This window comes from Sycon ciliatum, chromosome 13, assembly GCF_964019385.1.
Source record: "Sycon ciliatum chromosome 13, ocSycCili1.1, whole genome shotgun sequence".
Lineage (NCBI taxonomy): Eukaryota > Metazoa > Porifera > Calcarea > Leucosolenida > Sycettidae > Sycon > Sycon ciliatum.
Window position 1 is genome coordinate 3,556,574 of NC_088655.1, and position 24,835 is coordinate 3,581,408.

The 24,835-nt window shown below is 48.2% G+C and overlaps 1 protein-coding gene across 2 annotated transcripts in view; it reads left to right on the forward strand.

Annotated features, from left to right (window-relative positions):
- Positions 1–24,835, forward strand: part of LOC135829679 (uncharacterized) — a 33,370-nt gene continuing 8,535 nt past the window's right edge. The window contains exons 1-14 of one of the 2 annotated variants that reach the window (XM_065342065.1): positions 1–290; positions 8,015–8,142; positions 9,009–9,080; positions 10,312–10,386; positions 10,871–10,994; positions 15,272–15,339; positions 15,688–15,769; positions 16,480–16,551; positions 17,252–17,320; positions 17,671–17,751; positions 19,443–19,521; positions 20,357–20,450; positions 20,829–20,903; positions 21,502–21,599. In XM_065342065.1, the coding sequence (XP_065198137.1) occupies positions 8,032–8,142; positions 9,009–9,080; positions 10,312–10,386; positions 10,871–10,994; positions 15,272–15,339; positions 15,688–15,769; positions 16,480–16,551; positions 17,252–17,320; positions 17,671–17,751; positions 19,443–19,521; positions 20,357–20,450; positions 20,829–20,903; positions 21,502–21,599 (1,100 nt within the window). In that variant the 5' untranslated portion in view covers positions 1–290; positions 8,015–8,031. The remainder of the gene's footprint in view (positions 291–8,014; positions 8,143–9,008; positions 9,081–10,311; positions 10,387–10,870; positions 10,995–15,271; positions 15,340–15,687; positions 15,770–16,479; positions 16,552–17,251; positions 17,321–17,670; positions 17,752–19,442; positions 19,522–20,356; positions 20,451–20,828; positions 20,904–21,501; positions 21,600–24,835) is intronic. The other variant, XM_065342066.1, reaches the window with a different exon arrangement.

Sequence of the window (24,835 nt, forward strand, 5' to 3'; positions counted from 1 at the left end):
ATAATAATCATAATTCTTGGACAGTTCGAGGAGAAGAGAATCTGAATGAAGGGAGCTCGAACTAGTCAAGTGTATCAAACACGCTCTGTGGGCGTCCGGCGACTCGTGTGCGACTGGCTAGGGCCTAGGGCTGCACTGCAGTGCAGATGCAACGGCCGACAGGCGATAAAATAAAGAGCTCGTTCTCTCCAGTCGGCTTTCGTCCCCGTTCACAGCGTTGGATTTGTTCGTGGTTTGGTGTGGCCGGCCGGTGGAGCGGAAGAGCTGAGCCCTCTGGCTAACGATTTCAGGTAAGTCCAAGGCCAAGGCTGCATTATAGTGTTGTGTAGCGATAGTCGGATACTGTTTTCGTCGAGAAAGAAGACGCTCTGAGCTTAGCGGCTGTCGAAAAGAACAGGACTCGGGGAAGGATTCGTGTTGCTGCTTGTGCTAGGTGCGACTATAGTTTGCGCTAGACACCGTCACCTGGTCACCTGGTCACCTGGTCACACGTTGCATTGAATCTGCATCCTTCCTTTCGGTCTAACTAACTAGTTACTTGAATGCTCTCCCTTCGGTGCCAAAGAACTTGAAAACAGAACCCTGTACGTGACTGCCTGTAACGTTACGAGTGTGTATAAAAGTGCTGTAGAACGAAACTTTGTTTTGTATAAACCGAAGAGTGAAGACCCGACCTGGAGCTGCGCGAGGTGAAATCCTATGCCCTGCGCAGCGTGTGAATCGCTGTAGATCTACGCGTGTGAATCGCTGTAGATCTACGCGTGAGAGAAATGGGGAGATACAGCCAAGGGAGATACAGGCGCAGGTCCAGGAGTAGGGTAGTAATAGTCCGCGAGCCAAAACTCAAAATCACAAGTGCCGTTGCACTCTCGGATGGACAAATCGCCGCTTACAGTGTTGGTCAAGGACATCACAAAGGATACGTTTTCGCTTGTTGGACGTTCCAGAACCGATCCAGAGACCTTCGCGAGGGCTTCTTTTCTCGACCAAATTCCACCGTGAGAACAAATATTTTTACGCGAGTGGTGAGGTGTGCGTCGTATGAGCAAGCGCAAAACACGAGTTCGCGTGGAGTGAGGAAAAATAATTTATTTTTAGAAGATGACGACGTTGACGACAATATCGACTTGGGATATTGGGGATATTGTGATCACTTTATTGAAGTTTATTCCTTTCGTGTACATTGATGTTATTTTGACAACAATGGAAGAAGAGGAAGACGTTTCTAGTGGCAGCGAGGTGCTGGATGAGGCAGCTGACGGCAACGAAGTGGCAAATGACAGCCCAGCGGAGTAATATTGCTGGAATTTTGTGTCTGTGTCACAGCGCCCAATTTAGTAAAAACGAGAAGCCTGCAGTGAGTAATATCGAGACTACAAGTTGGTGTCGCATCGTCAGCGCTGCTCGAGAGAAGGACGACCATATCTGGGCTTTTCTGTGCCAGCACAAGAGCTCAGGGAGGAGTAAATGGTGTGGCTGGTATCATGGAAAGTGCTACACCAATTGCACCCATGTGATAGCAATTGCAAACCTGGAGAAGACCAGTGCCTCTGATTTTGCTTTGTCTATACTTGCTGACAGTGATGTGCATGTAGTAGTGAACCCAGAGCCACATCCTAAGGCCAGTAAGGGGCCACCTACCAGGAGCTTAGTGGTTGATACGAACAACGAATGCCATACCGGTAATTATGAAAGCAGAGCACGGTGTAAACACAACACGGAGAACTGGTCCACCCAGAGTTTCCGGAAGGGAATGTTTTGTTGCAGGCAGCACTGGAGAGGGCAAGACGACAAGTAGTGAGGGCGAAACCAGCGCTGCTGGAGGTCCAAGCCAGAGCACCTGGCTGATTTGCGGGCAACATACTACTGTATACCATTAGCTGTGTATGTGTGTGTGTGCACGTGTTTGTGTGCACATTTCTGGGTGTGCGTGTGTTTGTGTGTGTGCGCGCGCGTGCATGTGTGCGAGCGTGCATGTGTGTGCGTGTTTGTGTGTGTGGGCGCATGCATGTGTGTGTGTGCGGGTGCGTGTGCATGCGCGTGCATGTGTGTGCGCGCGCGCGCGCGTGCATGTGTGTGTGCGAGCGTGCATGTGTGTGCGAGCGTGCATGTGTGTGTGCGCGCGCGTGCATGTGCGTGCTAGGCGTTTTCCTTTGGTGGTGACACCACCCCAGGCTACTACTGGTGTTGGGGCATGGTGTTGCCACAGCCACTGCGGCCAGTGCGATCCGTGTTTCAGGTCGTTGGTGGGTTTTAGATGCCGCAATTGTCGACAAGGTGTGCGCCGTGTGTGTGTGTGTGTGTGTGAAACCCGACAGCATTGGTGTAATGTTGTCCGAAGAGACATCCATCACTTACATCTTGAAGGACATTGGTTCGACACTCCACAGCAGCGAGGAGAGTGGCGCACAGCATTCAGAATTGCTTCACCACCACAGCCGGCCTCCCGTGATCGGATTAAGTATAGTATTTGTAACATTTCCTTTTCGAAGAGCGGCCTGCCATGCCACAAGTGTACTCAAGAGCGTCGCAAACCTGTAGCAGACCAGTCTGGCAGCAGCCAATGCACCGTATGTCTTCGCTGGTTTCGCAGTCATAGCAGACTGACATAGTCGGATTCGGCAGCTGGTTCATGTGTGTGCGCGCACACACGCGTGCGCATAAGCGTGTTTGTGCGCGCGGTCCTGGGAGACTGCATAGTCGGATTCGGCAGCTGGTTCATGTGTGTGCGCACGCGCGCGTGTTTGTGTGGATTCGGCAGCTGGTTCATGTGTGTGTGTGTGCGAGCGTGCATGCCTGGGAGACTGTATAGTTGGATTCGGCAGCTGGTTCGTGTGTGTGCGCGTGCCTGGGAGACTGCATAGTCGGATTCTTCAGCTGCTTCATGTGTGTGTGTGTGTGTGTGTGTGTGTGCGCACGTGTGTGGGTGTGGGTGCGCGCATGCATGTATGTGTGTGACATCATCTTATATCGGTAGTTATCTGTTACTATGTTCTGCGGTGGACTGCGACAGCACACATTATGTGCCAAGATGTGCACCTGGTGATTTGCAACTGTGTTATGTTGAGTTGAAAATGAGCAATGACAGATAGCTTTTGGTGCTGTATGAGTGTGTTAGGAAATCAATAGCCAATTCCAACCTCTTGCATTGGCCGTCAGGTTGGATAGGATCAGCGCGTGCATTTACAACAGTGGTGACGTACTTCCTATTGTACTACTGTAATGTCACATTAGCTTCAGTGTTCATATCATTATAATACTGGAGTATTCTACGTATTCACTACTATTCAGTAATCGAGTGGTTATTACTTTTGAAATATACTTCACTCACCAATTCATTGCTCGCTATTATCTACAAGTTCCAGTCCAGTATGATGAAGTCAAGAGGCGATTTATCCAGCCAAGTAGAGGAACTTGGGATACGAAATCCAAGAGAAATCATGAGGGTTTTTCTCAGTTCGGCCATTCACGAATGTAATTGTTATTCTTCAACGCAAACTGAGTAATATTTGACCTTGAACAGGATGAAAAGAAGGTCATGCTCGGGGCAGTCGTCATTTGCTCCAGAAGGTTACTCACTACAGTCTACTACGCCTATTGGCCTAGGAAGTGGTGAACAAATATGTCGAGAGATATTTAGGACATTCTTGGAAGTCAGTTCTGAACGATTGCATTGTAACTACAAACAGTAGTGACTTTGCTGCTGTTTGCATCAGGGAGTATTGTACTACTCCCTGGTTTGCATCCCGATTCATAATTCTCAGCGGCAAAAAAATTCGAATCTAGTTTTGTGCACTGGTTTCCGCGTTATGTGCACTCGTGGTATCTGCTCATGGCTTCAAAAAATGAGAATCCGTGAACAAGCGCAAAAAGATCAAGCGAAGAAGGCGAAAATGGCCGCTGCTGTCAGTGAGCAAAGTTGGATGTTTGGCGTCTTCTGTGACCTCCCTGGATCAGTTTCGAACTGTCCAACAAGTGGAAATCGCTTCAGGATAACATCGTGAAGCGGTGTGCTGAAGGACGATTTGTCCATCTCTGGGTGCAACGGTCGATGCTAAAACGGCCGATTCTGAGATTTGGCTCACGGACTATAAGAAGGTGGATGCTGTGCTGGTGAAGCAAACCAACAACGCCAGCTCGTGGTCTCTAAGTCTAAACGAACGGCTTGTGTACCCCCCAGACCATGGAGTCTAAGAATACGTAAACGGAACGTAGCAAAGAGGGCAGAACATTCATGCTATGCAGGTCTTCGGTGCAAAAAATTCTAACATTCGCCTGGAGATTGCATAGCATGGCAGTGGCAAAAATATTATGAGTGACTCAGTCAGCCTGCCTTCTTTGTGAGTAGTAGTTGATGAGTAGCATTGTGGGTAGATCTTCAACTCACTACCCCTCTCCTCCATCATCTTTCAGGCTTCTCTTAGATCTCCCCCCCCCCCCCCCCTTATACACAGTAGACATCTACACAGTGCTCTAGCCTCTATATCACCCACTGGGCTAAAACTTAGTACAATACAATAGATGACCATTCCTCTGACTGATAAAATAATTATTATTGTTAAGGCGCCCCCAGAAATGTTTAATGTGTGGGTGACTGCAGAGCAAAACATAATAATTACTATCATGGTGACTGCAGTGCAGAGCAAAACATATCACTGATAATGTTTTGCTCTGTGTCACCCACGCATTGGCAATTTCTGGGGGCGTTGTAACTTGTAACACATGTTTACCATGCATGGGGGTGGCAAACACCCTCAAATCAAATAGCATGATTTTGCCTGATTTAAAACTCTTCACACTCCCTGTACTTCATGCATGGTCAGAAGCTAGCCAATCCAAAATCAATAGCTTCAGACACCCATGCAAGAACTGCATGACTGACCTGCTCAGAATCAGTGGGCAAAGAGATCAAGACTGACATGGCTCATTGATCTCTCAAGGGTCTACAGTCAGGGTGTACCCAAGGGGTACCCAAAGCAAAGTGCATGGCAAAATTACCTGTGTTTTTTTGCAATTTCGAGGCGTATCCTGAGCTTTCCTTAGCTGTATCTCGTTGCTTTTTTGACATTGGCCATTGCGGATTTGTGCTCAGAAGGTGTGTCTTTGGAGGTGTACTGTCTCGAATTTTTCGATTCGGCCTTGGTTGGGCTGAGATCGAACATTGAAATCTGTTGTTATTCATATACTTCCTTCCATAATTCAGGGGGGGGGGGGGGGATTGGGGACGGTCCCTTGATAAGGAATTCTAAAAGCAAGAAAATACGCCACTGGGTGTCGAAATCGGTTCATTGGCTCCTACCGAGCACCGTTTTGAGGAAGCAGGACTATTGCGCCATGTGCACGGCAAACACCGAAATAGCCAAAGAAATCAAGCTGAGGAGAAAGATCCCAGAAAGGCAAAGAAAAGTACAACTGACATGCACATGATCAATAGACGGACAGTTGGTCCGTCACCGGCCTGCGCATATGCACATGCATTCGAATTACTTCAGTACAATGTAGTCGATCGAGCAATCGATCGTCCAGACTCATTCAGTCTGCAGGATTCTTTCTTCTTGTTCGCTTTAGTTCTGTTTTGCAAGCCGCTCAACTGTCTAATCTTGATGGTGTCCAGGGCCGCTGACACTGGTGGTGCCCGAATCGGGCGAGGCAGTCGGTGACTGACTTGTTGCTGCCATTGCCGCTTGGGCTTCGGCAGGTGAAGGACTAGGTGACTGAGGGCTGTCAAAGGAGCACTTTCCCGCTGGGCTCACGCCTCCCTTCCGCACGAGCAAATATTTCACGCTGTAAACACGGCCTTCTTCTTGAAGCTGATCCATGACGGTATCATGTCCTTGTCTGGACTTATGCTTTTTCAGCGTGTCGTGGTGACCTCAAGCTGCGAGGTCAGGGTTCTACCGGCTCTTGTTGCAACTTCCCGTTTAGAGGAAATTTGATGCTGAGCCTCGCGAATGGTGTCGGCTGTGATAGTGTTGCAGTATGCCTTCACCTGCTCAGCTATTTGCCCCTTCGTTTCTTCTGTCAGCTGGGTTGAGGAGGACAGCTTCCTCCGCTTATGACGGGCCTCTCCAGCGTGGACCACGTTCTCTACGAATGGATGCGAGGCCTGCTTGCTTTCCTCCGATTCCGCTCCAGAAAGATAAATTGATAAAAATAAGGTTGAATTGTCTTTCAGCAAGTGCATTATGGACAGGCAGGGAGAAAATGTGTTGGCACAGCCAACCCCACAAGATCTCTTCCTTTGCCTTTGGTGGAGAGCACCCGGAGGAGTTTGCGACCTTCGCTATGGCTTGCAGAAATTCATCGCTGGCCCATATTCCACCGGTCTCTCCAACTCTTCAGGTCTTGTAAGCACGATCGAAGAACTCCGTAGATAATAAATTCATCAAGCCATGCTGAGCTGTCAGCTCCAGCCAGTAGTACCTGGACTGTGGTGGTCAGGTCCATGTCGACAGCTGCAGCAACGACATCATCCGGATCACCATCTCCATCTTCCTCGGCAGCATCAAACAGCAGTGTGGCATGTTCGGCGGATATTTCACGATTAATGGGCTTGGGACGGTCCTTCTCACCCCTTAATGAAAGCCACGACCGCCGGAAAGTGGAACTGTGTCGGGTGCTTGCACCCAGGCACAGGACTAGCGGCGCCTGAAGCCATCGGGTTGCGTGCTTGTTCAGGGTACTGCGTATTGCCATGATGAAGGCTGGCATAACTTCGCCGACAACAAGTCCATAGTCTTCCGGGGCAAGCTTGGCGGCGGCCAGCATTGTCTGCCATAGACCCACACTGCAAACAGTCCCGAGATGTGTCTGCATAATCATACGCCAGCCAGACTGCATCCCCAGCAATGTTTGTAATTGCATTGGTAATTTACGTGTCACATCATTGCAACAGGTTCACATCATATATACAAGCAGCCAGTTGTTCCCTCACCACATCATCCTCATGACTCGCATAAACCACTTGCTCAGCATCAGGAGTATCATCAGCTTGCTCGGGTGCTGCCAGGTCTTCTTGTTTGATGTTGGGATTTTTTCGAGGAGTAAAGCGGCCTTTGTTCCTCCGGCCCTTAAGAGACATAGCCAGGAACTGGTCTCGATATTGTCTTGCTATGGATAGCTATTCCTCCGCGGAAAGAAACCCAGCTCACTCTCAATCCAACGAAGAGCGTTCTGAGCTGTTTTCCACAAATGTTTAGAAAATAAAAAGGACATGGCTAGAAGAAAACGCCGTTGATCAAACAAGCCCACATCAGCTGCCTTCGCATAGCAGGCGTCGCTGTCCGTGCTTCAGAGATTTTAGAAGCAATAGTTGCGATACTGGCTTGTCATCCATGAAACCACCACTGAATGGAGAGGCATCAAGACTATTGATAGCTAGTAAGGAACAAAAGAGAAAGAGAAGAGAAGGGTGCCTACGACTCTTACCTGTACGTAGTCACAAGTTAGTGTCAGGCAAAGAGCAAACTGCACCAGAAACGCCCCCCCCCCCCCCCGGAGCATCTACGGCTTGCTTGAGTACTCGAAGAGTGAGCTGGACAGACACGTGTTTCAGCAACTAGCACGAACTTGCGTGCATAACCGCACGGGGGGGGGGGGGGGGGTACATGTAAGTACTATAATTATAACCCAATACTAGTTCAAAAGTAGTATTGGATAAACCTTGTTATAGTTCACGCATATTGTTAGATTGACAGCATGAAACAAGGTGGAGGACGCTGTGTTCGGAAACAGTGACCTTACTACAACCTGGTTCAAATGGTCCGCAGGGACAGGGGCTCTGCCAACCGCGGAAGGTTGTAGTAAGGTCACTGTTTTCGAACACAGTGTCCTCCACCTTGTTTCATGCTGTCAATCTAACAATACTGTAGTGGACTACTAGTACATGCACCTACATTCACACTCTGCCAACTCTCTCTCTCTCTCTCTCTCTCTCTCTCTCTCTCTCTCTTTCTTGTTCAATAGTTCTGCATTTCTCCCTCTTTTCTCTTTCAATCCACTATCCATGCAACAGCAGTGTCTGGCTGAAGAATGGTATCCCTCGCTGGGAAGGTGTTTCTTCTTGCTTCGGTTCTCACCATCTCCTTGTACCAGTGTGCAGCAAAGCACGAGATCAGCAATGAGCGCTACTTCAAGGACACGGTGGGTGCAAGGTGTTTCTTCCTCCGCTGCTGACAAGGGAGAACTCTCGTGCTGTGTTTGTGTGCACGTTGGCGTCGAATGGAACTGAGCATTGTTCTGGAGTGGGAATGGTGGCAACAAATTAAAAAAATGGTCTTCCGGTTTTAGTCCTAATTCCCCGAAAAATGCGCTTTACAGCGAACCAATAGCAGCATGACTCCAACTGTTGCAGTAAAACCTGTGTTTGCCGGACTCTTTGCCAAGCGGATTCCTGTATTGACTGAACAAATTGTCATTCATCAAATTGTAGGTCTTGTAATGAGTATTATGTACTATCCGGACTTGAATGTACGCGTTTCAGGCTTCAGGTCAGCAGCGTAGCAGCCGGTCTGGCCGGACCACTCTTTTTTAACCCAGTGTCCAAAGTGCCCAGAAAGCGGGAATTTGCACCCCAATTTCAAATTTTTCACGGGGACACCCCAGACCCCCCCCCCCCCCCCAGGACCACCTCCAACAGCATTGCTACGCGCCTGCAGGGGATTTTGATCGTTATCTACTAATGAGGTTTGTCTTGAAACCGGTGTTGTACTAACCTAACGCAGGTAGACCTGTACGCAACAAAGGGTTATACAGTCAGACCTCGCTTATCCGGTCCTCTTTTATCCGGATCCCTCTCCATACGGAAGAAAATCGTTGGCTACCGATGTATAGCATATGCCATGCATACATACAGTATGTGTGTTCGATTATCCGGTTCCCTCGCCTGTCCGGATACTTTTGTGGAAAACGGATGTGTGCGGTTATGCGAGGTCTGACTGTACTCCAACCCGGGTCGGAGCTTGTGTCTCTATGTTGTATGCTGTATGGTGGAATGATTAACTGCACAGAACTTTCTGTTCCTGACCCGCTTCTGCTTTGAGCCTGGTGGTCTCCTTGCTATCAACGTGACATTCCCAACGGTAAGTGTCATGCTTACCTTGGAGAGGACGCTGTGTGTGTGTGTGTGTATGTGTGTGTGTGTGTGTGTGTGTGTGTGTGTGTGTGTGTGTGTGTGTGTGTGTGTGTGTGTGTGTGTATGTGCGTGCATATGTGTGTTAATGCAATCGAAACTGAGACTCAACCAGTTGCCACGACTTGGTCACACACTCCCGAGAAGTTTGTCGCAAGTACAGTAGAGTGTCGATTATTCGCACCCCTCGCCCGCACCCACGGCCTGTTCAACTCAATGCAAACCGGGATTGCGGATGATTGATCGTTCGGATGATCGGCATTCTACTGTATGATAATTTTGTCTCTACCTTTGCTGGAATGGAAGCGGGGTGATTGGCGATACCTCTGAAAGCACCTCAGACACCAGGAAAGAAGAGGTCGCTGAGAGACCGTGGATTCACTGTAACTGGATTTAGAGCTTATGCGAATGATTTCTCAACATCGAGCTTTTCAAATGGACACGTATACAAGCATGAGTCAGCAGTTTTTTCGAATTGGTATACAGCGTGAGTCGCTAGTGCACGTGCAGCGGTGTGCAGCAAGTCCGCAACTTCGCCAAAGCATCTCGCCTAATGATGTAATGCATCTCGCCTGATGATGTAATCGCATAACCTCTATATCTTGATGGGTGGAAGGAAAGATTCGCGGACCAGTCATCTAGAGGAAAAGTGACTTCTCACTCCAATGCCTGCTAGCAATTGGTGTACCAATTCGTGTGACTGTATTCTCCAGTCTTTCCAGTAGGATCCCTTTCTGACATTACTTGTCATTTTTTGTGCATAAGCTATCATGCAGATGTATCATCGGAACACAACTGAACCACACAATATCTTGAACTGTAGTTCTATGGCAATACAATGTCATTTATCCAAGTACAGAGAAATCTGTGACTAAAGACCACCGTGACTAGCGACCAGCATGGTACTACAGACCACTTTGCCAGGCATGGACGGTCTCATATTCACATTATGGTTGTGCGGTACAAACCTCTAACTAAAGACCACCTGCCACTAAAGACCGCTTTCTCTGGCCCCAAGGGGTGGTCTTTAGTCACGGGTTTTACTGTACAGAGAAAGAATACACGCATCAACGTAGTCACGACTCCTTTTCTGTCACTGTATCCAGAAATTTTCTACTTTTTTCATAGACGTGGATGCTGTTTTCTTGTTTTTGTCTTTATGTGGTATTATCCCTGTGCAGAGTGAATGCTGTCCCAAACTACTTTTCTACTACAACACACCTGACCAATGGTCCAAAGTCAGGAAGGGAAATGGGGTACGTGTGTCGTGATCATTTTGTACGGCCATCCGTTGGTCTGGCTCTTCGTCTCGTTGTCTTCTTGTCATATCTCTGTAGGTGTGTAGGTCTCTTCCTCTCTTTCTATTTCAACCTATCTCTGTCTCTGTGTGGGCGCCTCTCTCTCCTCTCCTTGTCTCTCTCTCATTCTCTGTCTGTCTGTCTCTCTCTCTCTCTCTCTCTCTCTCTCTCTCTCTCTCTCTCTCTCTCTCTCTCTCTCTCTCTCTCTCTCTCTCTCTCTCTCTCTCTCTCTCTCTCTCTCTCTCTCTCTCTCTCTCTCTCTCTCTCTCTCTCTCTCTCTCTCTCTTCTTTATTTGAGCTTTCTCAGCATGTGCCGTGCACATGTATGGTGTGTGTGTTACGTGTGTACGTGCCTATATTATGTGTATATGTGTTTGTGTGTTTGTGTGTTTGTGTGTTTGTGTGTACTTGTACGTATGTTTACGGATGTTTACGCGTACAGGATAGCTGTGAGTCCCGTGAGAATGTCGCAGTGGCCAGGAATAACTACATATCTCTGTCGCCACATCTATACGCTGGTTGCCGCGAAGTGATGCTCGACGGCATACTGCATATCCAGTGTGCAGGTAATAAATTATCAAATAGCAGAGACCCTGGTTTTGTTACAGCATTGTAACTGGCGTTGTCGGGTGCAGGGGGGGGGGGGGTTATGTAAGAATGCGTGGAGGCTGCGCCTTTGACCTTTGGTAGGGTTTTGTATACATGTATCATGATAATGGTATTAGAGAACATTGTGTTTGCTTACGTAATGTGTTCATAGTTTGACAGCAGCATGTAACAAGGTGGAGGACACCGTGTTTGGAAACAGTGACCTTTCTACAACCATCCACGGTTGGTAGAGCCGCGGTCTGTTGAGACCATCTGAACCCGGCGCATGGGTCCTGGACCCGGTTCCGACCCTCTCTATTCTAGAGGGGGTTATAGACTTCTGCTAATGTCAGCCGTGCACTCTGCGATCGCTCCTGGATGTTTCGGCTGACTCGGCTGTAAATCCACGTCAGCAGAAATCTTCTTATCCTGTTGCACGGCACCCCAGGGATTACAACCACTCGTAAATGTAGGAAATGCCGGCGTCGATGTTTATGGACGGTTGTCGCTCTTTGATGAGGTATGCTTCCGTATATTTTCGTAGGGAGAGTTGTTGAACACGGCGACGGACGACCGGTCTTGACCAATCGATGCATGTGCAGTGTCGAAAACGTGCTTGGCGACACCGTTGTCCATTTGTTGTATGCTGACGTCACATTGATGTCCCTCTATCCTCTTTTTAAGCCTTCTTCCCGTTTCGCCAACATACTGCGCTCCGCAAGTGTGACAGTACAGGGAACATAACAGTTTCCACACCATCTAGCTCCCTGTGTGGTGGAGCTGGTGGCTTCTTCCGAGTGAGGAGGTCTTTTAAAAGAATAGAACGGCGGTGCACCACGCGAAAGGATGCCCGCACTCGATCCGGAGCTGGATATCCGATAAGGCACCAGGATATGGCTCACTCTGAAACGTGAAGGGTCCATTCGGAGTGATCCCTTCCGGATCCTTCTATGTAGCGTGCGACTTGTAGCTGCTGTAAGACTGTGACTGAGTGGAGAGGGATGGCTGCGGTTGGCAGCGGACTTCAGTTGCATCCACAATCCAGAATGTCTTCGGGTACGTGGACTTGAAGACACTTGGCATTGATGGCCGAGCATCAGGCCAGCTCGGCCAGATGGGGATCATACCGAGACAAAGAAGGTACAATAAAAAAAACCCAGGTAGTTATTATATTATTTTTATCATTATTCCACAATCACGATGACATAGTGCCAATAAGCATGTGATGCGGGCCATTTTAACCAGCCATGGTGGGGAAAACTGAGAAAAAGAAGGAGAAAAAAAGAGAAAACAAAACAAAACAAAAGGAGTACTAAAGGAACCTGGAGAGAGCAGTATGAAGATTAGGCTAGCAATGAAAAACAAGTTCTATTATACTGTAAAACAGATGATCTACTTGTGCCAAATACAAACGAGCTCCTGTTTCATTTGGCCCAGGCGTAGACGCATCTAAGTCAACAGCAGCTGATCCTCCATTCTCATTGGCCATTTACGGCCACCTCCAACTCTTATCCGCTATCCGTCTGCTTCTGTCTTCACAGATCTGGTGCTCAGTACGTGCTCTGGGCTAGGCTCAAGAATGTCCGACAGAGCGTTCCAGACATCTGAAGATGAACCAGTCAGAAACTGGAGCTGCTCTAAATCTTCCTTTATATTGTCGTACTAAAGCAGCTGTTTTTTGGCTTTCTTCACCCGAGTCCTCACATCTTCCAACTGCTCCTCGAGACTCGGTGCACTGGAGCTCTACTTGCTGCCAGCTTGTGATGCAGATGCTGCACTTCCGCTATAGGACCAAACTACACCAGGCTAGGTTCCTTTCCAACTCAAACTGCCGTTGCCTGTCACCAAATACTGCTTTGCGAGCCTCGGGAGCTGGACGTCCAAACTCCACCCTCTTGCGAAAGGAAAACCTGGTCAGACAGCTGTTTGGTTTTAGGCGTTTCTTGGACTCATCCTTCCCTAGCAGAGCTGGGTAAAGCGATTCCATGCCTGCCAAGTATCCTGATTTATTTTTGGATGACCTCCCAAAATCCCGAAATTCTTCTCAAATATCCCGAGGAGTTGAAAAAATGAGGTGAACTGCAGTTTTGACGATTCCACACAGGCGGCCACAACACTGAAAAGGAATGGATACGCATTGTTTTATTTTCCTGGTGGCGATACTGAAGTTTTTGTCTCTGAGCGGCTTATAGTACTGTCGTGGACATGGAAATCCGGTCGCATGTCTAGCGGCCCCAGAGCGTTGGCCATGCAGCCGTGGGTAATTTAGCGGTACACACACACATGCGCATTGGTCGCATCGGATCAACATGTGCACTGCATGCAACGTCCTATACGCGCTGAGGGCACCGGCCCCAGTCATTCGACTGGATTTCCATGCCCACTACAGTACGTGTACATGTGATTGTATAACTTGCGTAAAAATGGGTCATTTACATCATGAAAAGTTGAAAATGAATGACTTATGGAAAAATTGACATCCCGAAAAAAAATGAGCAAATCCCAGGATTTTACATTGACGATCCTGGTAAAGCACTGCCTGCACTTGGCAGGTATGCAATTCGGGACCGAAATGATCGCTGCAAACGCGAGTATTCGGAGCGACCGTAAATCTAGGTCCTTGCTCGCGCAGTATAGCCTTGACCCACTTGCTTCGCTGGGGCCACACGACGAAAAGAGGGGAATGACTGACTGTAAGACGACACATGTTCGGCCCATTCAAAGTTCGGCCTCCCAGGGCTAAAACGCATTTCGGCTGCAACGAAATTTCAGCTTGTACTGCTGATGCCTGTACACTGTCACACTGAACCTTGCAAAACAAAATTTCGGCCAAATATGATCAGGCCGAAAATAGTTGAAAATTTAATTATGCGAATTTTAACAATCAAAGCGAGAAATGAACAAAGGAGAAAGGAAGGAAACACAACGTGATAACACATAACAGCAGTACATTACACCTAGAACATTAACGGCCAAGCTTGGCCGCACTAAACACGACACGTTACTTGAACAAGTTCAACCCAATTATACTATCTTTCTGTACACACAAATTAGGCTTATACAGACGCTGATAGATAGCTTACAACACTTTGAACTGTAGTCCATAACCATGACGACCACGGCACAATACAGTGAACAGAGCAGTGATGGTGAGAGTGCCGGTGAGAGTGTTAGTGTTGTGCGTAGGTTTCGTGGTAGCAAGTCTTCAGTGTACAATCGTCTGCTAGCTAGTCCTGATTGTTGCAATTCGTATTCCGACTCTTCGTTCACTGTATTGTGCCGTGGTCGTCATGGTTATGGACTACAGTTCAAAGTGTTGGAAGCTATCTATCAGCATCTGTATAAGCCTAATTTGTGTGTACAGAAAGATAGTATAATTGGGTTGAAATTGTTCAAGTAACGTGTCGTGTTTAGTGCGGCCAAGCTTGGCCGTTAATGTTCTAGGTGTAATGTACTGCTGTTATGTGTTATCACGTTGTGTTTCCTTCCTTTCTCCTTTGTTCATTTCTCGCTTTGATTGTTAAAATTCACACTTATAAATTTCACTGCTGTTGCTCTTAATAAAATTATGCGCCGAATATTTGTTGACTGACAGTACTTTTTTCCTTCATCCTTTCCCTTCTGATAGTGAGGAACTCAGCAATGATCGTGAGAAGGCATCCTGAAGTCGTAAAATGGAAGACATCTGAGCAAATAGCAAAACAGCTCAAATCAAAAGACAAAGAGAAACAGTCATACTACTGGCCTCACGCGAAGGTGCCTGGTTCGAGTCCTAATGGTGACAGTCCTTTGAAGAGAAAATAACCCGTTAAGTTACTAGTTATGACTAACAGTCCATCAAGGTAACGAGATAATATGCAGTCAGATAATGCGACCTAGACGAGCAGGGCGGATCTCTGGCTGAATTTCCAGAATTTATACGGTACCCCACAGTCCTATGAAGCCAAGTTTGCTGGGACTGTGTGAAGATGCTGCGAGGCAAACGACTGTCACAGGGGACATTGTTTGTTGAACATAGCGAACGGTCTCTGCTTAGATGACAGCTACACTATAGCTCAGTGGCTAGAGCATTGCTGGCCTCAAGCGAAGGTTCCTGGTTCGAGTCCTGGTGGTTACAGTCGATTTTTTCTTCAGACTTTTCCCTTTTCCATTCCCTCAACCAGTGAACAGGGACAATGGTTTGGATGTTTATTCTTTGGAAGTAAAATATTGGCTACGCTCTTATTCTGTCTCTATCTGTCTCCACCTGTACCAGGCACTACGACGTTCCGGACTTCATGGCACGAGTGGTGGTTCATCGTCCTCTCTAATTGCGACAGGAACGTAAGTTATCCTTAGCTTATCTTCTTTCTCCTACACGCTTCTTTAGTCGATATCCGTTGTCCTACAGTTTCTTTTGCCGCTCACGCCATGAAACTCTATAGAAAAGTATTCTACTAACCCTTTGGGAGCCGTGACGAATGTCTGTGAGTTATGTATATCAACTATTTTGATGTTCTTTGTATCATAACTTCAGTTCTACTCAATGAATCTTCAAAATCTCGGCCTTCCTGGAAATCTCTTAGCAAGAGGAAGAGGATGGAGCGACGAATGATGACAAGGCTGATTTCAAAGCTCATTTTAGTTACTTATGGGCTTTCGTGTTTGCATGTGTGTGTGTATGGCCTACAGACACTGTCGCTAACCAGGCACAATTTAACCATGCACAACTCTCCTGGAATATTCACCTTGGAGTTTTCCGCGGACGAATTCAGTAAGCTGGCTGGTGTGTGTGTGTGTGTGTGTGTGTGTGTGTGTGTGTGTGTGTGTTTCGGGGCCCTGGGTGTACGTGCCTGGGGTTGTGAGCTGTGAAGTCTAGGGTTTGATAGACCATGTGTAAACAAAGAAGACGTGTTGAAGATGTATGTACAAGGGTACCTTTGCAGCCCTTTTTCTGCTCGGAAGATGAGCCCCTTTGTCAGTACCTCGTATACTATGATCAGCTATCATCCATCCATCCCCCACCCCACCCCTTCTCTCTTCCAGGGGCGGCTGAACCGGTCTGGTTGGTCAGGCCATGTGATGGTGGCCAAACAGTTTGTCCACCATCACATGTTTACTGTCAAGAATGTTATACGTAACCGTCTGGAAGAATGGAGGACTGTGGTTTGGTCGGACCAATCGAGAACGGCTTCCGACGGTCCTGTCTTCCCCTCTACTCTTTTCTTACATTATGAATAGGCGTGTTCTGTGCTGGACAATGAAATCTAACCTCATGAATAGGATAGCGTTGCCGGGCGCTACGCAGTCCTAACACTACACACACTGGTCTGTGAACTCTAACGCGGCACTACTCTATTCATGAGGTTGTATTTCTCTGGACCGTACTGTACATAATATGTAGGTGTGTAATACTTAGTTAAGTTTGTGCCCACGTTCACTTTGCTGTTTCTCTCTTCTGTGTTGCACATCATCTGTACCTAGCGATTCTGCAAACTGACATAGCCTTCCTGGCGCTGTACACTGTCATTGCTGCCCAGTGCTTAATGGTCGCAAGTAAGTATACGTGTCGTGTTTCGATGCATGTAGTCAACCTGGTCACAAGCAAGCATTCCTAGGCTGGTTGTGGTTCTAAACACGAATGTGTAGCTGGTGGTAGTGAGGATGTGCGAACTCTTAGTTTTTATACTCCATGATGAAACTGTTCCAGGAGAGTCTCGGGCAGGGTTAACAAGAAAGCCTGTGTGTCTTGCTTGTTATGGAAGTGTGTTCACAGCTCTTGCTACGACTATTGGTGACTGTTGCCAGCTCACACACTTGCATCAAGCAATGTGAATATTACGACACTAGGCGTGGTCATTCACATGCCAGAAGTTCCAGTAACGTCTGTGGTGGTAGATGAAGAGCTGATGTAACAGCCAAGTAGATGGAGTATCATTCCTCGCCCACACAGCTGCCACCTGCGGCCCATCTCACTAACTGTGCATACTTGCCTGTGCTGTCTCTCCTTTCTCCTGTTTTCCCTCTACACTCCTGCACCGAGTTGGGATTGTGTGGTCCATCAAAAAAGTGGCTGGGAGTGTGTGCATATATGCACATTTATCTGTGTTCATGTATATACGCTTTGTTCAATAGAGTGCTCAATACCGAAGGCTTAAAAGGCACCGAAAAGCATGCTTAGTGGGTGAAACTCGGAGTAAAAACACTTTTTTCATCCTCTTATTGTGTGTACACTTTGTTCTGTTGTTTTCTGCAGGGGTGCTGAAGATGCGTCGGATCCTGCATCCATCCTACCACCTCTACATCTGCTCTGTACTGTGTTCATGTAAGCTATGCCGGGTGCATGTCATAGTGCAGGGGTGTCGGAAGGTGTTCGACATTGGTGCGGCCGCATGAGTAGGTGGGGGTCTGGGGTCCTCCTCTGTAAAAAAATAGGGAACTTGGGTAAAATGGGGTAGATGTCTGTATTTTGTGACTAAATATCTGGGTGTCGTTTATACTCCAATGTGGCTTGTACTCTAGAAAATGCCTTGTAGTTGTCTTGCGATGCATTGTGTGAGACATCGATGTACCGATGATGTTTATTGCTGGCCACTTTGGTGCTCTTCCTGATGTCTTTGTTCTGTGTTCTGCAGTCATGGATGTGATGTGCTGTCTTTGTTTTGTGTTCTGCAGTTATAGCTGTGATGTTCTCCACTATCCACTATGCTATGTTTGCCAATGACGGTGTCGGCTTTCCTGGACTCGACTCTGCAGGTGGGTTGCCGTTACGTCTTTAGCGGTGATTGGGTTGAAGTTTCAGGGAAATCCCCTAATCCGGGCAGGTTGGGACCGAGCACTGCCTCTGACTAGGACTAGCATGTAACTCAGAATATGCAATCATACTTACTGCATGCAAGCAAGCAAGAGTACATAATCACCCAAAGTGTGCAACGATTGATCCAGCTCCGCATAGGCTCTGGGTCTGGCATAGTCGGATTTTCTGATGTCATGCGTACACTCCACACAAGCGCAAGGCCGGTCTCGAGGCGGGGCACTGTAATTTTTGATCGGAGAGTCCCCGCGACTCCCCGGGTTCTCCTCAAATGTGTACGGTATGATTACGCAAAGATCCGATTACGCTCAACCAAGACCCTATGCTATGCACAGCTGGATCAGGCGTTGGTTGGGTTGTGTTTATTTGAATTCGCAAACCGAACGGACTGAACATGTCCAATAACAAGGAAGCGAATGAAGTCCAAGTAACCCAGGAATGGGGACACAGATGAAAAGAAAATATGGGAGCAGAAGGCTCTCAGCAAAGGAAGAAGAGAAAAGAAGGAAAAAAAAGAATAAAGGAGAAAAAGAAGAAAATCGTGGTCACGGCGAGAAGAAATCTTTTAGCAAAAAGAGAAAGGAAAGGCTGAATGAGAAAATGGGGAGACACATCGTGGTCACGGCCAAAGCCGAAGTAGCGGCAGGACACAGTAGACATAACAACACCAGGAACAAGCACGCATGAAGCATGGGCCATGCCGGCCCAGAAGCGGGAGACCCCGAAAGGAAGAGAGAAGAGAAGAGAAGAGAAAGAAATCGAAGCATTGCACATCCACACACCCACACATCCACACATCCACACATCCACACACCCACACGCACACACACACACACACACATACATGTACATACCCACACCTACACACCAATAAACACATACTCAGACACATACCCCCCCCCACACACACACACACAAACACACACACACACACACATATGTACATTGACAGCCACGCATACAATTGCTTTGCAGTGTTCTCAGTTCATAGAAGAAACGGGACTGCTGCAGCACGGAACTGACGAGGAACAGAGATGGAGCGAATACTGCTAGGCAGGTTGTTCCAGCATAGCGCACCCTGGAAGGCGAATGTCCCCTTTCCAGAGTTGCTGCGGGCGGGCGGGTGGCAGGCAGAGACCCATGCTGGAGTCCAGGCGCGTGGACCGGCCACAAGCTGGCAGCAAGAGAACCTGAAGCTCAGGACTTGCTTGGCCGTAACGGCAGCGCCATGCAAGGAATGCCAGCTTGCACACTCTGGGGGGGGGGGGGGGTTATGTACTCTTGGTGCAAGTAAACATTTTTCGAGGGCCAGTCAATGGTGTTTGGGGCCGCTATTCTTGGAAAAGCCAATTATTGTGACTTTTAGCTTAATAAGAGATCAGTCAGAAAGGTGATCGGTAGATGCATGTGCCCGGATTTGGGGGTGTCCGAATTTAGAGGAATTTTGCTTGTGTGGAGTGTAGTGGTTTCCCTTCATTCTGCTCATGTGTGTTCATATTGTTAGTCGCTGTTCATTCCGTTCTAGCATGTACAAATTTGTGTTATCTCTGCCCATTCCCTGACACTTAGGAATGAGTGTACCCGGTTTTGCTTGATGATTCTCTTTTCGACTGGCCTTGGTGATGTTTTTCAGGGGAGTTCTTCCGCTTTGTTGGCTTCTCATGCTTCCTGTTCTTGCTGGTGCTACTGGCTAAGGGATGGACTGTTACACGGTTAGTTGATATGGCTGGAAGTAGTTTTACTTTGACCCCATGAAGGGGAATACCGTTAGCAGGTGCAGGTACAGATCTCCTCCCCCACTTCAGGTGCGGATCCCCTCCCCCTCCCCCTCCCCCTCCCCCCCCCCCCCCCCCTCCGCCTCTCTCTCTCACCTCAGGTCTAGCCCCCCCCTTCCACCCCAGCTGTAGACCCCCTCCCCCAGTTGCAGATACCCCTCCCCAGTTCAGGTGTAGATTTCCCCCTTCCACCCCAGCTGCAGATCCCTCTCCCCACCTCATGCACCACGTGGTCCAGGGCTCTGGAGCTGTGATAACCTTTTTTCTACTGAACCCTTCTTGAATTTGTGATAGTCATGACGACAATTCTCTCGGTGAGCTACAATGTACATGCATGTAACCCCAGGAAGGGTGGTGAGCAGTGAATGTTGGTCTTGCCTCCAAACAGTTAACAGGGGCATAGCAGCCGGTCCGGCCAGGCTGGACCACTTTTTCGCCCGAAAAATGCCAAAGTGCCCAGAACCCTAACATTGTGAGTACGTGTGTGTATGGCCATGTCTTTATGTATTATATGCATGTGTGTTTGTGTATGTGTATGTGCGTGTGTGTGTATGTGTGTGTGTGTGTGTGTGTGTGTGTGTGTGTTTGTGTATGTACGTGTGTGTGTATGTGTGTGTGTGTGTGTGCGTGCGTGCACGCGCGCATGTGTGTGTGTGTGTGTGTGTGTGCATGCGCGCGCGTGTGTGCGTGCATCTGTGCGCGTGTGCATGTGTGTGGACACGCGGTGGTGTACGTACCATCCGTTCTCTTCCACCTACATGTGTGTATACAGTGCACGACTTACGGACAAGAGTGCGTATCGCATCGCCATTACCTTCTTCGTCTACTGTATTGTGGCGTTGATTATGTACACGTGGTATGCCGCTGTAAGTATGACCAAACATTAACAAAGTAAGGTATTGTGCCCTCGTCCCTCGCCATAGCACGGAGAGCGGTGTCTCATGGCATTGAAGGTTTAGTAGATGACATCGTATTTCATTGAGCACCGCCGTTGATGTGAGTGGCATTGTTTTGCCAGCATGCGAGCGGACCAAATGCCAGGTCAGTGTGCTAGCGGCTTGGGCTACTCTCACGCGTAATAATCCTGTCTGTCGCATTTCCGGAGCGCGAATGGGAGCATGTGTGTGTGCGTGTGGGGGGGGGGGGGGATGGGGGTTGGGGTGGTACGCACTGTTATGTTCTTGCCCTGTGTGGAATTGGGTACTGTATTGTGTGCTTTGTGCTGTGTGCGTTTTCTTGTACAGTCTGATACGAAGAGTGAAGTCTTGTACGTGTATGCCTCCCCACCAGGCTATGGATTGGTCGGCGTCTTCTTCATTGTAAGTCAAATAGTATCTTGTTCGCCCTGTGTACATGTACTCGCATCTATATCTTTTAATTCAAAAACTCAAATGGTGAGCCAAGAAAAAAATGTAACATGGAAAAATGTGTGCACAAGTTCTGCAATCAAGTCCATCAACTAAACCAGCTGAGTTTTGTGCTAGGTTGTGCACGTCTGACTGTTTGAAATCTGGATTAGTTGCTGGACTCGATAGCATAACTTGTGCCCACATTTTTCAATATTACAATCTTTTAAGTCACTGATCAAAGTTCAGCATGTGACACTGTAGTGATACTGATACTGTAGTGGTGGAGGTAGCATTGCAGGGATGAATAGATGTTTGACAAAACAGATAAACATACCTGATAACAAAGGATCTAAAACTAAAAGGCAAAGTGCAATGCAGTTACTAAAGAGGAATGAGTTCAGGGAGAATTTGTTTGCGCGCGCGCGCGATGCGTGTGTGTGTGTGTATATGTGTGTGTGTCTGTGCGTGCGTGCGTGTGTGTGTGTGTGTGTGTGTGTGTGTGTGTGTGTGTGTGTGTGTGTGTGTGTGTGTGTGCATGCCTGCGTGTACATGCATGTGTGTTGTCCAGATCTACGCCTGGTTCTGCTACGCTGTAGCGTTCTCCGTAAAGAACAACGAGGATCGACGGCGTTTCTTCAAAGCCTTCTGGCTGCTCTACTCCCCATGGTGAGTTGTAGCTCCCCACACCATAACCCAAAAATACGTCACGGTGTCATCACGCACACCAACTAATGACATGGCGTCGTTTCATGCGGTTTACCACAGAGATTTAGTAATTCAGACAAATTTACATAAATCATACAAAATTAGGTACATTGCTCTTGTAAACCCTGGCAATTTGAGGAATTTGACAAACACCAAAATAAATTTTAGCACCGACAAGACATTTATTTTTATTTTTTTTTACAATGATCACAGCTCACAGGCAAAGACAAAAAATTGCATAGTGGGAGCATAGTGATGGTGAGGGTTTTTGCCCTCAGCCGACCTGAGGTCTCGACGTCATGGGGACATAAAACGCACCAAAAAAAAGAAGAAAAATGAAAGGAGTGACAGGTACATGATACGAAATGTTAGGAGGAGAGACAGTACATTAGAAGGAGGGGAATGATAAGACAGACAGTGCTAGGAGGAGAAGGAGAAAAAAGAAGAACATATTGGGAATAGTATGTGGAGCGGAATTTGGAAGTCATGGGGTGAGGCAGATATGATACTGATGATCAGAGATGGTCATGTGCCCACGACCAGTCGTTGGTCTTCAAATAGCGGTTGGCTGCAACTTTGAAGTGTTGCAAGTTCTTGGTGCAGAAAGGACCAGAGAAGACTCCGGCGGGCAGCTGGTTCCAGACGGGGACAACTGCGTGAGGGTAGGCTCGACACAGGTTGTTTCGGGAACGGACTGGAAGTTCATTGGCCAGTTGGTGTGCGTGAGCATTACATCTCTGGAATGTACTACGGGTGGAGTGGACTGTTCGGTGTTGGGGCTGCTGGGGTGGCAGCATCCTCTGTAGAAGGGGATGCGCATCCGGACAGTGCATCTTGTACAGGAGGCAAAGTGCTGCAACATCCAGCTACAACCATCACATCGAGTCAAGTGAAGAGCGAAAATGATAATGGAGAATTGGAGAAGAAGATCTACCTGAACTACTTTGCTTGAGAGACTAGTGTAACCTAGGAATGACTCTCTGCGTGTACTTTCTGTCCTTTTGAAGGCGGAGGCCGAACGTCGCTGATTTCCATCACGCAGGACAGCTTGTGCTGATCGGTGACCGTCTTCAAGCGCTGATCCGTTGCAGGAATGTTTTTGAAAAACTTTTTTCGTAGTTGTTGAATGTGCAGTGGATAGATTCTGCGCCGTGTTCCCCCAGCAAGCCAACTCCAACGCCAAGTACCTCCATGAGGGGAACAACGTGTTCCTCGAGCAGGTGAAGCTTGGGGTAATGTGGCCAATGCCACGAGAGACCACCTCGCGCCTGCACAACGCCAAGAAGTCCTTTACGAGGGCTCGCAAAGACGCAATCTCCTCGGCAGTGACTGTAGCGCTCTTACTAAAATATCACTGCAAGCAGCGTATTTGGTAAACAGCCGCTTTTATCTACTGCAGACTGCCTTGGCATCGGCTTCCAGGGCTGGACACCTCTGCCTCGTGATGGTTATGAGGGGGGGGGGGGGGGGGCTGTCAAGGCAGTGACCACGGTGGGCTTCAAAGTAGCATGGACATGGTTGCGATTGAATGCGCCACCATGGTACACCTGACGCTCGATGTGGTGCTTCTGCAGAACGGGATCCAAGGAGCTCTGCAATGGACCATGTAACTCCTTCGCCTTATCGGTGACTGTCTGAATCTCTGTCTCAAGTTTATGCTGCTGTTTCTCAAGTTACGCACGTTGGCTAGACACGTGCGTCAACCCGTCCTGCAACTGGCACAGTGCCATCTGCTGCCATTGGTCACTGTCTGCACTGTGCAGCTGTGTCCAGAATACGGTGAACTGCAGCTGATGTTCTAGTAGTGTCTGCTGATGTTCAAACCCGGCAATGTTGGCACGGATGGCATTCACTTCTTGATTTTTGGCCGACAATAGTCGGAATCCACTTCCATCAGCATCCACCGGAGTAGACTAAGCGGCAAGGTTTACGTCAAGCTGGTTAAGTTCTCGTTCTAAACGCTCGAAAAGCTATGCGAAAATACCGAGGTCCAGATGCAGACCTGGAACGACAGCGTCGGCAACTGGTATGGGAAGCAGGATTGGCCGAATGGCGTTGTTAAAGTTCTAAGCGTGACTCACTCTTGACACGTCGTCCGGGAAGCGTTGGTGGTCATCTGCCAGTGTTGTCAGTGATCTAGGTTCTTTGCCCTCTTCTGGCCGACGACTAGGGTCCTCGGCCATCGACTTTTTCAAACAATGGCTATGCAAGCATGGCCTGGCACCACTCGGGCCTGACAAGCCATAGCTGCTACATTGAAATTTGTAATCTCCAAAGAGGAAAATACGTGCAGGCGCTTATCCTGCCAGGCTATACCCATCAGCTCACTTATCTGGTCCACATATCTAACGCTGCTTGCAGATTCCCGGGAGTATCCTTTTCGTTGAAGATGCATATGGGAACAGTGTTCTCGACAGTGTTTGGATGCAAGATGTTAGCGACTTGTGCATGGCATAATTTGACACCACAGCAACAACACAATGTTGACATGACATCATACTGAGATCCATGTAACTCTAGCAGTTGCCACTTTGTAATCTGCAATTTATTTTCGCAATCATTATAATGCTGGTTGATACTGATGATAAATTCTTACCTGAAAGCTGAGCTTAAATGTGCCACGGCATGGTCACCGCCGACCTTTATCCATACTTCTGCCTCAGGTATACCATTGCTCCATATGAGCCTGTCCGCGCTCTTTAACTTGTCAAGGACGAATGTGACGAGACTGATGAGATGGGGCAGATATATAGTAGCAGCCATGACAATGTCTCCACTTCGCTTCATCATTGGAATGTGTTTCACACTGTACTGTGGGACTTGGGTGGCTGTGAACGATCTCATCTTCTTTTCGGACGCCAGCTCGACACCCATGGACTTCAGCCATACATGTCACAATCGGAATTTGTTGTATGACAGCTGAATATCAGCTTTCATTGTCAGAGCTATATCCGGAATGGTGGCTGAGTGGTGCAGGCCTATTTCTCGGAGCAAGCTCTGTTGCTCGGCTATTGACAAACCCTTTATGCCTGCTGCTTCCTGGGCTCGCAGGCCTGTCTCTCCACCAGTGAGCGTCCGACCGACCGTGCCCAGTTCCTGCGACCGCCGCCGTACCGTTGACGCTGATGCAGCATCAGATGACGTGCTGGCGACAGTTATTCGCTGGTATACCTGGGGTCTACCTCTAGAGCTGGTTT